The sequence below is a fragment of the Hemitrygon akajei genome, chromosome 18, assembly GCF_048418815.1.
Source record: "Hemitrygon akajei chromosome 18, sHemAka1.3, whole genome shotgun sequence".
Classification (NCBI taxonomy): domain Eukaryota; kingdom Metazoa; phylum Chordata; class Chondrichthyes; order Myliobatiformes; family Dasyatidae; genus Hemitrygon; species Hemitrygon akajei.
This window is the reverse complement of record NC_133141.1, coordinates 37,281,391-37,299,452: the sequence shown is the minus strand read 5'-3', so window position 1 is coordinate 37,299,452 and position 18,062 is coordinate 37,281,391. Positions and strand designations below refer to the sequence as shown.

Genomic DNA, 18,062 nt, shown 5'->3' with positions numbered 1-18,062 from the left:
ACTGAACCTCTTGACCATGTCTGCATGCTTTTATGCATTGAGTTGCTGACACATGATGCTGATTAGATACTTGCATTAAGGAGCTGGTGTACCTAATAAATTGGCCACTGATTGTAGCATTCCACAAGGGCTGGTACTGGGTATCACTATTGTTCTTAATGTATATTAATAATTTAAATTTGGGATAAAGGGAACAATTTCTGAATTTACAAATGGCACCAACTTAGAAGTGCAATGAACTGTGCATTGGATTTGGTTTTAGATTACAAGCAGATAAAGATGTGGGGTTGATAACATTTAATACATAGAAAGATCAAGAAGAGGAAATAGACCGCAAATGATTAAGTTCTAAAGGGTGCAACATAGGTACATGGTTAATTGAATGCAACAGGATAGGTCAAGAAAGTAATTAAAAATGCATACAATATCTTGGTCTTTAGTTATAAAGGCCTTAGAAACTGAGTGCAGAAGAAATATATATATTGAAACAATCCCAGAGAGGAGGGATTCGGGTGAATTACATGTAGAGACCTGGAAAAGTGCTGTCTTGTAACAGAGGAAGTTGTGAACAGATCAAATTTGGCTATTTAAAATCATGACACTTGTCGACACAGTAAGAGAGAGGCTGTATCCATTAGCAGAAAATGTAGTATCCTATGATATTGAAAAAAAGCAGTTAACCAAGTGAACAGTCGTGGAGGATAAACTTTACGGTGTGTGGGGTGGAATCTTAAATGAGCTGCCAGTGACATCTGTGAAGGCGGATTCATTTATTCATAAGAAAACAGGTTAAGTACAGTGGATTCTGGTTAATTGGGCAACCGCTTATTTTGGCCAACTCTTAAAGAACAAAAACTAATCAAGAAAATAGCCAGTATTCCCTGTGTTTATTTGAGACACTTAATTGGGACAGGAGACTGTTGCTGAACAGTTTCTAGCTAGCATCAATCATGTGCACTTGCGTGGCCATTAGACACAGCACTGTGCTTCAGGTGAATAGTTTATAAATAGCATCACTTGCATGTGTTTGTATTCAAAAAGCAGTGATTTTTGTCACTGATGGTTGGCAAGACGTAAGCAATAAGACAAATCAGAACTGTTTCGCTCACTACGGTTTCAGGCATTCAGGCTTGAAATGCCAGAAATGGCTCAGAGTGGAAATGAAACTATTTCACTACTTCAGGGTATGGGTAAGCCTAGGTAGTTCTAAGGTAAGGACATGTTTGGCACAGCTTTGTGGGCCGAAGGGCCTGTATTGTGCTGTAGGGTTTCTATGTTTCAACAAGTTTGAAACTATGGAGAATTTGAGGGTATCGACAATCATCTAAAATATTACAATGAAAATGAAGATTTAGAGGATGCAGTTGTCGACAGCAGTATATGAAGACAGCCCATTATCTGCATTACGTGTTCATTTACAGTCAAAAGAACGCAATGTGGATGAATTCCTCTGTATTAGGATCTAATACACAGTTTTATTGAACTGCAGTAGTATTGGGGGTGTTCTAATTTGTTCTGTATTTCATTTAAATAAATAATTTATTACTCAGTTTGTCTTTTTTATACTTCTTTAACTATGTCCATGAAACTTTGGCCAATTGGGATAGCTACTTAATTGGCCAAAATGTACTGATCTCAATATGTCCCAATTACAGGAATCCACTGTATTTGAAAGGAAATAAATTAGGAAGGCTCTGAAGAGTGGGTGAAGAGTTTGACTGGCAGGATTGTATTTGCAAAGAGCCAGAATAGTTGAAAGGTCAAATGGCCTCTCTTTGTGTTCTATCCTTTTTACTGATTGATTCAAAAACCTACAAGAACCTTAAAATGAAGTGTGTAAAATATTCTAAAATAAATTTAGAAATGAAATTTTAAATATACAGCCAAATTTTGCCTTTTTCCCTGCAATTATTCCTCTTCATATCTACAGCAGCAGATCTAAATTGGTGTAGGTTCAGCTGGCTTAACAAACTTCCTAATGTTTACAGGTTAATGAATGCTGCAATCTCCAAGCAATACTTCTGACATTCTTGGAAAAGTCCAAACCGTAATGTTTCTAATTAAAATAACCTACAAATTTTCCTTCTGTATTACTGGCAGTCTTTGTGAAGAAATATACATCTTTTAACCAGACATTAAACTTCATTGCTCTCGCTGAATTTGTTTTTAAGTTTTGTTTCTTTTTCACATTACAGGACAGCAGATAGAGAATTAGCTCCACGATTAAAATCTGCTGAAAATGCCAGCATTCAGCCCAATCCCGGTCTTATTCTGCGTGCAGAGCCCACGGTGACAAATATTTTAAAGGTGAATTTTACTGCATTTTATTTTAATTTCTGACACCATTTTCTCGCTAGTTTATGGATTTGAGGCCTGCTCCAAAGACTTGACCACATAATCTAAACTCTCACTTTAGTGTCCACGGTCATACACAGCATTATTTTTCCATTTAGCCTTTATACCCACATTATCTGCTCTTCTGATATGATATTAATTTCAGTCATTTAATTAAAATATAGTCTACATTTAAATTTTTTTTGAAGGTTCTGGGAAATGTGTTAACTTCCTAGTTTAATTGTTTTTCAGTGGGTTGCAATCATCACAAGAGCTCATTCATTGGTGCGGCTGTGCGAGGTTTAAAAGGAGCTCAGGGCCTTTTGAAATCATCACAATCTTTTAGACACTCAGCAAGGGCCAATAAAAAGAAGTGACATATAAGTGGAGTGGCCATTCTGGGAGTGGGCCAGCGTTAGAGTGGTCAGGCATGGGCGAGTACAGGCGCAGGCTAGAACTTAAGTTTGAGAAATCAGAGTTATAACAAGTGTAGCCAGGAAGGTAGTTCAGGCAGTGGAATGCTCCTCCTGCGAGATGTGGGGTTTCAGGGTACCCAACGGATAACTGTATGTGGAGGGAAATGCACCCAACTTCATCTCCTAACTGACAAGGTCAGGGAACTGGAACTGGAGCTGGATGTACGTTTGTACTTGGGTCCATCTGGGAAGCTGAAAACTTCATAGATGAGTCTTTTACTGAGGCGCTCACATGCAGCAAAGGCTTCAGATAGTAGATGGGTGACCACTAGAAGTACAGGGAGTAAGCAGTCAGTGCAGGGTTCCCTTGTGGCCATTCCATTCAGCAGCAAGCATACCCATTTGGATACTGCTGGGGGGATTGCCTGTCAGGGCACAGCAGCAGCAGCCAGGCCAGTGACACTGTAGCCAGCTCTGAGGCTCAGCAGGGAAGGCTAAAATTACACAGAGTGATAGTGATAAGAGACTCGATAGTTAAGGGGATGGACAAGAGGTTCTGTAGCTGCAAATGGGAAGCTAGGATGGTGTGTTACTCCCTCAGTGTTAGGGTCCAGAATGTCGCAGAGCAGCTGCAAAAGATTCTCAAGAGGGAGGATGAGCAACCAGAGATCACTGGCACCAATGCCACGGCTAGAAAGGAAGTAGAGGTCCTGTGCAGTGAGTGTAGGGAGTTAGGGAAGAGGCTGAAGAGTAGGATAATGTGCTGTTTCTTTTAGTTTTATGCTATCTTTGACTTCCCTTGTCAACCACGGTTGCCTCATCCTCCCTTTAGAATACTACTTCATCTTTGGTATGTATCTATCATGGATGTACCCATGTTAGCATCTTTCCTGTATTACCATGGGCTCTTATCTTGTGAAGCAGCCTCGTGAACGGCACCTTGGCAAGGGCCCTCTGAAAGTCCAAGTAAATAACTTTACTTTATCTATCCTGCTTGTTAATTCCTCAAGGCGTTCCAACAGGCAAGATTTCCTCTTTAAAGAAACTATGCTGATTTTGGCCTATTTTATCATGTCTCCAAGTACCCTGAAACCTCATCCTTAATAATGGACTCCAACATCTTCCCAACCATTGAAGTCACACTAACTGGCCTATAACTTCCTTTCTTCTGCCTCCCACCTATAACTTCCTTTCTTCTGACACTTCCAATTTTCCAGTCCTCTGGAACCATTCCAGAATCCTGTGATTCTTGAAAGATCATTACTATTGCTTCCACAATCTTTTCAGCTACCTCTTTCAAAACCCTAGGGTGCTGCACAGGACTGAAAGAAGCTGCAGAGGGTTGTAAATCTTGGGTACTAGACTACAAAGCACCCAGGACATCTACAGGGAGAGGTATCTCAGAAAGGCAGCGTCCATTATTAAGGACCTCCAGCACCCAGGGCATGCCCTTTTCTCACTGTTACCATCAGATAGGAGATACAGAAGCCTAAAGGCACACACTCAGTGATTCAGGAACAGCTTCTTTCCCTCTGCCATCCGATTCCTATATGGACATTGAACCCGTGAACACTACCTCACTTTTTTTTTAAATATCCAGCATTATTGTTTTTTGCACATTTTTAATCTATTCAATATACGTGTACTGTAATTGATTTATTTATTATTATTTTTCCTCTTCTATATTATGTATTGCATTGAACTGCTGCTGCTAAGTTAACAAATTTCACGTCATGTGCCGGTGATAATAAACCTGATTCTGATTCTGTGTAGTCCGTCTGGTCTGGGTGATTTACCTACTTCACACCCTTCACTTTCCCAAGCACCTTCTCTTTAGTAATAGCAACTACACTCACTTCTGCCGCTGACACTTGTGAATTTCTGGCATACAACTAGTGAAGACTCATGCAAAATACTTAATAAGTTTGTCCGCCATTTCTTTGTCCCCCATTACTACCTCTCCACCGTCATTTTCTAGCAGTCCAATATCTACTCTTGCCTCTCTTTTATATACAGTATCTGAAAAAACTTCAGCTATTCTCTTTGATATTATCTAGCTTACCTTCATGTTTCATCTTTTCTCTCCTATGGTTTTCTTAGTTGCCTTCTGTTGGTTTTTAAAAGCTTCCCAATCCTCTAACTTCTCAATAATTTTTGCTTATATTATTTACTTATTGAGATAGAAGATTACCTGACTGGCAGGAGGCAAGGAGTTAGAATAAAGGGGGCCTATTCTGGTTGGCTACCAGTGGTGTTCCGCAGGGGCCAGTATTGGGACTGCTATTTTTAATGTTGTATATCATTGATTTGGATGACAGAATTGGTGGCTTTGTGAGCAAGTTTGCAGTTGATACTAAGGTACGTGGAGGAGCAGGCAGTGTTGAGGAAGCATGGAGTCTGCATAAGGATGTAGACAGATTGGGAGAATGGTCAAAGAAGTGGCCAGTGGAATATGGTGTAGTAAAGTGTACGGTCATCTAGCTTGGTTGAAGAAATAAAGGTGTAGACTATTTTATAAATGCGGAGAAAATTAGAAGTTGGAGGTGCAAAATGCCGGAGGGAGGTGAATCTGTGAAATACATTGCCGCAGGCTGCTGTGGAGGCCAAGACATTGGGTATATTTAAAGCGGAGGTTGATAGGTTCTTGATTAGTCAGGGCATCAAAGGTTATGGGGAGAGGGCAGAAGAATGGTGTTGAGAGAGATAATTAATCAGCTATGATGGAATGGCCTAATTCTGCTCTTATGTGTTATGGTCTTTTGGGAAGGAGTACAAACTAGAAGGTGTTAGGTGCGGGAAGGTGAGTGGATGGGGGAGAGGGAATGAAGTGAAAAGCTGGGTGATGATAGTGGTTTCTCCTTCCAGTAAGATGATGGCATATTCAATCACAGTGCCCTCTAAGGGGCCAACCAAAGGTGCTATTGTCCATTTTAAACAATTTTTATGAGCACAAAACCCTGCTAGATATGAAGACAAAGTACAGCAGGTCTACCCAATTAGCAAGGTGCTCATTGGCGGAGAAAGTGAGCAAGCTGGACTTGGTGTGGATCGTGCTGCTGCCTGCGTCAGAGAGTCGGTGTGCAAAGGCCGTGTGCAGTCTAACAGCAATTGATCGTCTTAGTCACTTTTCTTGTGATCGCAAGACCCTGTTGGACATTGTTAATGTGGAATGCTGCAAGTCCAATTCACTCATTTATTGGCGGATGGCAGAGGAGCTGCGTGGCCCTGGTTGTCGCGAGGACTAGGCCTCAAGCTGCGGTGTAGCCTGTTTACAGCCGCCCAGGAGAGAGGCATTAGAGTCGGTGCACTCCAGTGGAGGTGGTGTGGCGTGATGTCCAAGCTGGACTCGGTGCTGCCCCCAGTGATCGCTCGGCAGAAGGCAACCTGTAACAGACCCCTGCAACATCCATGGACTCAGGGTCTCAGTCTATATATTTTTTGTGTGTGTCTGTGTTTGACTGATATCTTATATGTGCCTTGTACTGTGTGACTGTTGGCACTTTGTTTTGCACCTTAGACCTGGAGTAACACTGTTTCATTTGGCTATATTCATGGGTATTCATGTATGGTTGAATAGCAATTAAACTTGAACTTGGAAAAACTAAAGGGCTGAAGAAGATGGAATCTGATAGGAGATGATGGGAGAAAGGAAAGGAAGACAGGTTCCAGAGTGAGGTAATAGGCAATTGAGGAGAAGAGAAGGGGTAGTACCATAAGATATAGGAGCAGAATTAAGCCATTCAGCCCATCGAGTATGCTTCAGCATTCCATCATGGCTGATGTATTATCGCTCTCAACCCTATTCTGCCTTCTTCCCATAACCTCTGATGACCTGACTAATCAAGAACATATGAACCTCCACTTTAAATATCTTCAATGACTTAGTCTCCACAGCTGTCCTTGGCAATGAATTCTGCAGATGTACTACCCTGTGATGAAAGAAATTCTTCCTCATCGCTGGTCTACATGGAAGTCCCTCTATTCTGAGACCATGCCCTCTGTTCCCAGACTCCTCCACTATAGGAAGCATCCTCTCCACATCCACTCTATCTAGGCCTATCTATCGGTAGGTTTCAATGAGATCCCCCCCTCATTCTTCTTAACTCCAGGTGTACAGACCCAAAGCCATCAAACACTCCTCATACCCTTTCATTCCTGGAGTCACTCTCAGGACCCTTCTTTGGACCCTCTCCTAGAGGGGAGGGGAGGCATAATGGGTAATAGAAAAAGAGTAGAGTGGGAGATGGAGAATTTACTAGAAGTTTATGGAAATTGATGTTCATGCTGTCAAGTTGGAGGCTGTTATTGCTGCCCATGGGGTTTTCGTGGCAAGACACTGAAGTAGATTGCCAGGCCTTTCTTCCGTGCAGATGCTGCAGCTGCCCAGGTTGAGACCCGGCCAGATTCAAACTCAGGACCATCCGCCTCAAAGTCCAGTGCTGATCCCACTACAGCTCCGGCCGGCCCAGGTTGGAGGCTACCCAGATGGAATATGAATTGTTACTTCTCCAACATCAGTATGAGGTGTTGAGAGTTTAAAAATTGTTAGTTGTTCCTCATGTAACTTAATAATATGAAAATATATACCCTACCTCAAAGCAATCCCTGAATTGCTCCTGCTTCCAAAGCCACAAGGGTCTTTTCATTGTCCTGTCATTTGCAATGAAAAGGCAGAATATATATCCTGCTTCTGCAGTTCTGCTCCATTGACATCAACGAAGCTACAATGTCATGCACTTAAATCTGACCATTAAAATAATACAATATTTTACTCTATTTCTTCCAGACCATGGATGCAGACCACTCCAAATCCCCTGAGGGATTGCTGGGAGTCCTGGGTCATATGCTGTCAGGGAAGAGCTTGGATTTACTACTAGCAGCTGCTGCAGCCACTGGAAAACTGAAGTCCTTCGCTCGGAAGTTTGTCAAGTAAGTGCAAAGTGGTTTAGAGTTCACTGAAGGCCTGCTTTGCAATTTAGATATTTTCATAACATGATTGCAGTAATTTCTTACCTAATGTAATTGATTGACCAAATTAATTCAATATTATCTTGCAAAGTAAGCTTATATGTATGGTTTGATCCCTGGGTGAATACTGTTCTAATTGACTCATATATATAAGGTGAGACAAGAAATTTGCGGAATAAATAGCAGTGTTGGTTTACATTGAGTGAAGGTAAATGTCTGAGATATTTTCCTAGCCTTTTGACAGATTGCCTACTACCAGCACTTTTTATTTTACTATTTGAGCTTTTGCAAGCCAGTGAATTGAAAGATGTATAAAACCTCCAGCAGAATAAGATATATAATCTCAATTTTTGATGAGCTGAAGTTTATGAAGTTTTCTGGATGTAAGCTGTGAAGGTTAGTACAGGATGTATCAAAACTAGGTGGTGGTAGAACATGTCAGAGAGCAAGTTTAAATATAGGGAGCCTTTTCTGGTTGGCTGCCGGTGACTAGTAGTGTTCCACAGGGGTCATTGTTTGGACTGCTTCTTTTCACATTGTATGTCAATGATTGGGATGACGGAATTGATGACTGTGTGGCCAAGTTTGCAGGCAGGGAGCCTGCAGAAGGACTCTGACAAATGAGGAAAATGTGCCAAGAATTGGCAGATGGAATATTGTGTGGGGAAGTATATGGCTATGCACTTTGGTAGGGAGAATAAAGACTTTTCCAAATGGGGAAAAAATTATTCAAAAATCTAAAGTGCAAAGGGACATAAGAGTTCTCAGGCAGGATTCCCTGAAAGTTAACTTGCATTTTGAATCTGATAAGAAAGGCAAATACAATGTTCACATTCAGTTTGAGAGGACTAGAATATAAAAGCAAGATGTAATACTGAGGCTTTATAAGGCAATGGTCAGACTGCACTTGGAGTATCGTGAACGGTTTTAGGCCTCTTATCTAAGAAAAGATGCTCAAAGTTAAAAGTACATTTATTATCAAAGTATGTAGACAGTATACAGCCCTGAGATTTGTCCTCCCATGGGTAGCCACAAACCAAAGATGCACCATGGAACCCTTTAAAGGAAAAACATACACTCAATGCGCAAGGAAAAATATGCAAATCATGCAATCAGTAAATAATACACAGAATATTAAACATCAAATTGCAGAGTCCCCGAGAACAGTCATTGGATCAGTTCAGTTTAGCACTGTGTTGATGACTGCAGGCCTTAGCCACAGAACCAGTTCCACGCCAAAGCGCAGCAATCAAATCAGGCAAGTAGTAAAAAAAAGAGTAACTGCAAACACACCTGTAGCAATTACTTGAAAACAAACCAAAACCACTCAGGCACTGAGTACAGGTGGGGAGGTTGAGACTGTAGGACGCAGTTCCAAAATAGCGAATTTCCAAATCGAGGAAAGTACGTACTATCCTTTATTATGAAACCAACAAAGGCAAACGATCTTGTAGTGATAAAAAACAAAAGCAAAACTAGCAATATAGTGGTCTAATAATGTAATCAGTTGTCCTACGTGGTAACAGTCAACAAAAAAAAAATCACCTCAGCCCACTCCCTGGCTTTTAACTACAGTGTGAATACATAACTATACTCATTCACTCAGTTGGCCCAAAAATACGTAATCAAAATGGAAATTACAGACTGCAATCAATCACAGCACAGGAGAAAAAGCATATTTAAAGAAGTGGTAGTTTTGTGAGCTGTCTGTGGGATAGTGTCATTGGCACCATCTTGTAAATATATAAAAGTAAATCTTGTAGCATTAGAGACGAGGTTCATGAGAATGTTTCTGGGAATGAAAGGGTTTACGTATGAAGAACATTTGCTAGCTCTGAGCTTGTGCTCACTGGAGTTTAGAAGAACGAGGAGGGATCTTATTGAATCCTATTGAATATTGAAAGGCCTGGATAGAGTGGATGTGGGAAGATGTTTCCTATAGCTAAGACCAGAAGACATAACCTCAGAATAGATGGATGTCCAATTAGAATAGAGATTAGGAGGAATTTCTTTAGCCAGAGGGTGGTGAATCTGTAGAATTTATTGCCATAGACAGCTGTGGTGGCCAAGGTATTGGATGTATTTAAAGCGGAAGTTGATAGATTCTTGATTAGTCAGGGCATCAAAGGTTGTAAGGGAATGATATTGAGAGGAATAATAAGTCAGCCAAGATGGAATGGCAGAGCAGACTTAATGGGTTGAATGGCCTAATTCTGCACCTGTCTTATGGTCTAAGTGCCTAACATTTTTGCATATAGTAGTTAAATCTTGTAATGTCATATTGACATAGCTATTAGGACATTATAAAGTATGAAAGTATAAAAAATGTCCCTAATACATAAAATAAGGCAATCTAGCATCCGAGAACTTGGTATGGGTCTGCAAATGACTGCCTGATAGGGTGGCAGAAGCAGAAACTCTTTTGTATTTGAGCAACACATGTGTTCTTGAAGACCTGTAAAGTTGGGTGTAAGATTAAGCTGGAGGGCATTTTCTTTACCTGTACAAACTTGATGAGTCAAATAGTTGCCTTCTATATCATTAATTTTCTAATTTTCTGAATTAATTGTCTTGGAACTTTTTATTTAATCTTAGGTTAAATGAGTTTGCCAAGCACATCAGCGGAGAGGGATGTAAGTATGTTTATGTAAGATTAAGATCTGATTTAATTAGTTTTGTCTTCTATCTGATATCTTGTCCAAGTGCCTGTTCTTTTAGCATCTTAAGCATTAAGTATTCACAGTTCTAATGTGGGGCTAATGATAACTGAGGTGATGGTACTGAGGTGTACAATGCGTGCATTTTCCAGCCGGTGGGATTAGTAAGAGGCAAAAACCTGACTGCATTTTTTGCCAAACCACTTAATGCTGGAAACCGATCTGTCTATATTAACTAACAAAGCAGGTCAAACATCCTTTCTATGTGATTCAGTATAACACAATGTGGCATAATGAGCCACTGCACTTTCCAGAATGTTCCATCATGTTATTGTAGTGAGATGAAGGAATGAACTGCCAAGTAAAGGATGTTGATTATTAAATCTGCTTTAGTAATGGAACTTCACTCATTACTGATCTTTAATTCTCAGAACGTGGTGATTGCACTCGACATGTTGAATGATAAAATGGTACACTTACTGCACACGTTGAGTTTCCCTGATAATTGCAGAGAACTGTACCTTCACGGGGAACTGTAACAATGGGGAAATGCTGCTTTGATAGAACAGTAGATGTGTCATTGGGCTTGTTATATACAGGCGTAGTGTAATAATGCATCAAGACAGATGGGGAAGCTAAACTCACTGATTTAACTAGGAGATGCTCATGGAGTGAGCACTGTTTTAGATTCGCTGCATAACCTTTACTTTTTTTAACCTATGATCACCCTTATTTAACTTATTTTTACCTATACCAGAAGATTCTTGTTACTTTTTTGGACTTATCTTTAAGAGGGTACTGTGAATTTTGAAGAAATGAGTACTGAAATGGCTTTAAGATCTAAAGGGCGAGACCCTGGGAAAGATTCTAACGGCAATGGAAGGAAAAAAAAGACTGATCCTAAGCGTACTGAATTGACTTATGATGCGATATTGGAGCTCTTGAATGAAAAATTTGAAGAACAACGACAAACTTTCAAAGCAGATTTAACGGCTTTCCAGGATTCTCAGGATAAGATTGATCATGAAGTTAAATAGCATCAAACTCTAATCGCGACTCTGCAAGAGGACGCTCGGAAGCGAGTCTTGAAAATTGAAAAACTGGAGCAGAAATTATCTTTGGCGATTAAACAGTTGGAAATACTTAAAGCCAAGAGTGTCGATTTTGAAAATCGGTCTAGAAGACAGAACTTACGCATACTTGGTCTCCCGGAAGGTATCGAACAAGGGGACCCCTCGAAGTATTTCGCTCAACTTTTGAAGGATGTGTTCCCTTCTGTATTTCCAGATAGTCCTCCGTTACTTGATCATGCCCATAGAATTATGCACCTATCACCAAGTTCTTCATCTAAACCACCTGTTGTAATTGTTCAATTTCATTATGTGCATGTTAAAGAGCACCTTATTCGTTTGGCTCGGCATTTAGGGATGGTTAAATTGAGAGAATTCCAGTTTCGGCTTGTGGAGGATTTCAGCCCAGAAGTGATGAAGGCGTGGCTCATTTTTAAACCTTTGATGTCCGAATGTTATGAGAAAAACCTAAAACCAGCGCTTTTATACCCTGCGAAACTTAGAATCTCGCCTTTGAATGCACCACGTCGTGTTTTTCTCTCCACATCTGATGCTCAAAGCTTTCTGGATGAGAACTACCCTACTGCTTCGGATTCTCATCTCTAATAAATGTATGGTTTTGATCGTTACAAGATAGTTTTTGTTTCCAAAACCAGATTTTGTTTCTGACTATTGGTGTAGGTTTATTTTACATTTTATATTCCAATTAAAGTTTTTCTTTATTGACATACTAATCTTTTCAATTTACTTACTTTAACCATTATTTTATTTTTGGTTATTATTGTTAATCCTTTGAAGGTGAATTCTTTTTTTAACGTTTTGATATATATCTTTTTCATTTTTTCTGTAACTAAGATGGCGGTTTCTTTTCTAAAAATATTTCTTTTTTTAAATTTCGCCATTTTTTTTGTCGTCTTCTTCCTATAATGCCTTTCTTATCACATCCTAACTTTTATTTGTTCGGGTTTTAAACCCGATTTATAAGTTGCCAGTGTTTATATTCTTGTTTTTTTTTACTAGCAATTATATTAAGAAGTCTGTTTTAGTATAGTGTTAATTACTTTTTAGGATTTTGGGTGGATCTTTTTTTTCTCCTTTATATATCTGGAGTCGCCTTCTGGAGACATGGGGGTAGATTTAGTCTCACAATTTCTTTTTTTCCTGGCCTTCTTCAGGCTCAGGAGGGTCTCTTTTCCGTGGGTGGTGGGCGGGAGGTTCCTTTTTAATTCTATTGCTCTTTTTATTAGTTTTTCTAGTTTTTTCATTTGGGCTGATTTCAAACTACTAAAATGTCTGCCGTGTCGTCATTTCCGGGTCCTCCCCTTATTTTTGTTCCTCTTCCGGGTGCATGAGTTCATACTTTGGTTAACTCTTTATATACCAAAGGGTTGATTTTAGAAATATGGCTCAGACCATTAATTTTGTTTCTTGGAATACTAATGGCTTAAACCATCCGATTAAACGGAAAAAGATTTTTAAAGTATTCCAAAGACTGAATGCGCATATTATTTTTGTACAAGAAACTCATGTGAGGAAAGAGGGTAATCAACGTTGTATTAGGTTTTGGAGGGGTCAACAGTACCATTCGAGTTCGAATGCTAAAGTAAAAGGAGTTTCAATTTTTATTGACTTCTCTATTGCTTTTGTTCTACACGATATTATTTCAGATCTGAGTGGTAGATTTTTGTTAATTACTGGGTTACTTTTTAATAAGAAGGTTGCTATGGTTAATGTTTATGCTCCAAATGTGGATTATCCTGATTTCTTTAAGTCATTATTTACTTCTCTACCTAATCTGAATGAATATATGTTAATAATGGGTGGTGACTTCAACTGTTGTTTAAATCCTTTGCTGGATAGATCTATATCCATTCAGACTTTACCAAACAAGTCGGCCACTTACATCAATTCTTTTTTGACTGATAATGGAATTTTCAATATTTGGAGATTTCTGCATCCTAAGGACAAAGAGTTTTAATTTTTCTCACAGGTTTATCATTCTTACTCGAGAATTGACTATTTTTTTATTGACTCTTTTTATTCCATCTGTAACTGGTTGTAATTATGACATTATAGCCATCTCTGATCATGCTCCAATGAAACTTTCTATTAAATTAATGGATACAGCTTCTAGTACTAAGCAGTGGCGGTTTGATTCTACCTTACTGCAAGATCCAGATTTCATTAAATTTATGAAGGAACAGATTGATTTCTTCTTTTCAACTAATTTCACGGATGAAATTTCCTGCAGAATACTTTGGGACACTTTTAAAGCATATATACGTGGACAGATTATCTCCTATTCTGTTGGTTTGAGAAAACGTATTAAGAAGGAAACTCTTTTATTGGTTGATAAGATTAAAGAAATTGACAAGAAATATTCGATTGCTCCTAGTAAGGAGCTTTACAAACAAAGGTTTGAGCTTCAAATGGAAAACAGTTTATTACTTACATCTTCAATTGAAAATCAATTAATGAAAACCAGAACTGATTTTTATATACATAGTGATAAATCGGGTAAACTGTTAGCTAACCAATTGAAAAATGCTTCGGTTAAACGTCAAATTATTAAGATTCGTCAACAGAATGGTGAACTGACAGTTAACCGTGATGAGATAAACAAATCTTTTCAAGATTTTTATACCTCTCTGTATCATTCTGAATTTCCTCATGATCATAATACCATGCATGATTTTCTTGGGAAATTGAATTTTCCAAAATTATCATCAGAAGTACTTTTAATATTAGAAACTCCTATTACGGATGCAGAAATTAAAGCTGTTATTTCCTCTATGAATTCTGGGAAAGCACCAGGTCCAGATGGGTATACAGTGGAATTTTTAAAGTGTTTTTTCTCTACTCTTTCTCCTTGGTTATGCAAGGTTTTTGAAGAGGCAATTAGACTAGGTAAATTGCCACAATCTTTTTATAGAGCTTCCATTTCTTTAATATTGACAAAAGTTAAAGACCCTACTGATTGCGCATCCTATAAACCAATATCCTTATTGAATGTAGATTCCAAGATCTTTTCCAAGTTACTGGTGACCAGGCTGGAGAAGGTATTACCTCAAATTATCTCGGAGGATCAAACTGGTTTTATTAAAAATCGCTATTTTTTCAATATTAAGAGATTATTGAATATTGTTTATACTCCTTCACGCAGCACCTCAGAATATGTCATTTCATTAGATGCGGAGAAAGCATTTGATAGAGTTGAATGGCCATATTTATTTACTGTGCTTGAGAAGTTTAATTTTAGTCCAACATTTATATCCTGGATTAAATTGATATATCATACTCCAGTAGCCTCGGTTTTTACTAACAAAGATCTCCCTTTTTTCGTTTATTTCGGGGTACCAGCCAAGGTTGTCCTCTTAGTCCATTATTATTTGATATTGCTATAGAACCTTTGGCAATTGCTATTAGAGAATCACCTAACATTTTTGGCATTACTCGTGGGATGGATATACATAAGTTATCATTATATGCAGATGACTTGTTATTATATATTTCTGATTCTGAAAAATCCATTCCTGCAGTTATATCATTGTTGGCTCAGTTTAGTATTTTTTCCGGGTATAAATTGAATCTTAATAAGAGTGAATTGTTCCCCTTAAATAGACAGGTTCCAATTTATGGAACTTTACCTTTTAAATTAGTTAATGACTTTTTTATATACTTAGGGATTAAAATTACAAAAAATCATGAGTTATTCAAGGGTAATTTTTTACCCTTAGTTGATCAGATTGAATGTTTGTTCACTAAATGGTCACCATTGTCTTTATCTCTGATGGGTCGGATTAATGCTATTAAGATGATTATTTTACCCAAGTTCTTATATATATTTCAAGCAGTACCAATTTTTATTCCAATATCCTTTTTTGACAATGTTGATTCCAAAATTTCCTCATATATATGGCAGAACAAAAATCCTAGATTAGGTAAAAGATACTTACAGAAGGCAAGGAAGGAAGGTGGATTGGCATTGCCTAATTTTAGATTTTATTATTGGGCAATTAATATTCAATATTTGAAATGTTGGTTAAGGGATTGGGATTTATCTCCTAGCCCTCATTGGGTAAATCTGGAAACTAAATCTGTACAAAGATTTTCATTGGGTTCTATTTTAGGGACTTCTCTTCCCTTTGCTCTTTCTAAATTGCATAAACGAATTGACAATCCAATCGTCAAACACACTTTACGTGTATGGTTTCAATTTCGGAAATTTTTTGGGTTGAATCAATTTGTTTTAACTATTCCTATTGTATCCAATTTCTTTTTTCATCCTTCTATTATGGACCGAGCTTATTCAGCTTGGAAGACTAAAGGAATACTACGATTTTCTGATCTATTTTTGGATAATTGTTTTATGTCTTTTGAACAATTATCTAATAAATATAATTTGCCCAGATCTCATTTTTTTTTAGATATTTACAGATTAGGAGTTTCTTAAACACTGTACTTCCTACCTTTCCAAATCTTGATTCTTCGGGTATTTTGGAGAAATTGTTAGAACTAAATCCTTTTCAGAAAGGTGTAATATCAAATGTTTACAATATAATTATGAAAATACGTTCAGAGGCCTTTTATAAGATTAAAAATGATTGGGAAAGAGAACTTAACTTTATTATCCCTATTGAGAATTGGGATAAAATTCTTCAATTAGTTAATTTATCCTCTATATGTGCTAAACATTCATTAATATAGTTTAAAGTTGTGCACAGGGCTCGTATGTCCAAGGATAAATTGGCTCATTTTTATTCCCATATAAATCCTATATGTGACAGATGTCATTCTGAGATAGCTTCTTTAACTCATATGTTTTGGTCATGTCCGCTTTTGAAAAAATATTGGAAAGACATTTTTGATATTATTTCCACGGTATTGAACATTGATTTACAACCACATCCTATTACTGGAATCTTTTGGTTTACCAATGATGGGGTCAATCCATTTATCTTCTTCTGCTTGTCGGATGATTGCATTTCTTACATTAATGGCCAGTTTTGATTTTATATATATATATATATATATATATACACACATATTGAGAGGATCGGAGTTGGGGACACTGATGATTTTGTAATTTTTTTTATAGATACTATAAACAGCCCATTTTTTTTTTCTTCTTTCCTTTTTTTCTTAATAGTGGTTAGTTTGTTAGTTTAGTTTTTCTTAGGGTATAATTTTTTTTTTCTTTTTCTCTTTTCTGTTTTTTTCCCAACATGAATTATTTAGTTTTTTTTTGGTTTCGTTTATATGATATTTGTATCATTCATAATTTGGGAAGACTTAACTATAAAGTACTTATCGCTTGTGTATCCTTTTATGTTCATTTTAATTTTGTAAGTTTGTAATCCCACTGTGTACTAATCTTATCATGTTGATATTAATAAAAAGATTGAAAAAAAATGATTTAACTAAATCTGGAATAAAAAGCAAATGTACATAATGGTGAATGTCAGAATTCCTCAAGATAGTGTCCTAGGCTAGCCATCTTCAGCTGCTTCATCAATAACATTCGTTCCACGATAAGGTCAGAAATGAGATGTCCACTGGCTGCACAATATTCAATTAGATTTTCAAGTCCTCAGCAAATGAAGAAGCCATATCTGCATACACCAAGACCTAAGCAACATTCAGACATGGGCTGATAAGTGAAGGGGTGAGAAGATGATCATATCCAACAAGAGAGCCTCACTCTCTACTTTGACATTTAGTGGCAGTACTATCTGTGAAGCCCTCACAATTTACCAGATTAGCCATTTGAGAACTATGTCATGAGAACAAATTGGAGTCTGGTTGACCTGCTATGAATGATTAACATCCTGACACACCAAAGCCTTTCCACCTTCTGCAGTGCACAAGTCCGGAGTGTGATAGAATGATTTCCACTGTTGCAACAACTCTCAAGAAGCTCGATAGCATCAGGAGTAAATGCAGCATCTGTCTTAAATATTAATTCCCTTTGTGCTTGGTGGACATAGCTGCACCTGTGAACAATCTACAAAATGCACTGCAGTTATTCACCCAGGCCTCTCCAAAATTACCTGCCAGATCCTCAAACCCAATGTCACAGCCACAGCTGTGTTCGGGTTGCTGTCCAAAATGCACGCTATTTTAATTTGGAACAAAATGATCCTTTAATGCCTTTTGAAGTAAATCCTACAGAATAGCACTAGCAGAATATATTCACTGAAAGGGATTCAGTAGTCTTAATAAGCTGACTCATCAACTCCCAGCAGCATTTAGTTGTGAGCAATATCTTTGAAAGCTGACAAAGTAAAAAGAAAACAAAGTTTATTGGTTTGCTTCTTGAAAAATTCTTTTTAGATCAACAAGAAAACTTTCAATGAAGGGCAGACTGGCTAAAACTCATTAACTGATGTATTCTGTTTTTTTTTCCAGCAAAAGCAGCCTCTGTCCGAGCATTACTATTTGACATTTCCTTCCTCATGTTGTGTCATGTTGCTCAAACTTATGGATCTGATGTAAGTGCAATTTCAGCTCATAAATCTGTTAGAAATAAAATTTGCTATGCATAATAAGCACTGTGTATTTAAACATCATTGTGGTCATTCATTCCTGTCAGTGCAGATTGTCACCACCATTTAAGA

The 18,062-nt window shown here is 37.9% G+C and overlaps 1 protein-coding gene across 1 annotated transcript in view; it reads left to right on the top strand.

Moving 5' to 3' along the window:
* The window catches only part of med24 (mediator complex subunit 24), a 74,665-nt gene that overhangs the window by 31,750 nt on the left and 24,853 nt on the right, over positions 1-18,062 (top strand). The window contains exons 13-16 of the mRNA XM_073071412.1: positions 2,196-2,307; positions 7,537-7,679; positions 10,314-10,351; positions 17,854-17,936. Coding sequence (XP_072927513.1) covers positions 2,196-2,307; positions 7,537-7,679; positions 10,314-10,351; positions 17,854-17,936 — 376 coding nt within the window. The remainder of the gene's footprint in view (positions 1-2,195; positions 2,308-7,536; positions 7,680-10,313; positions 10,352-17,853; positions 17,937-18,062) is intronic.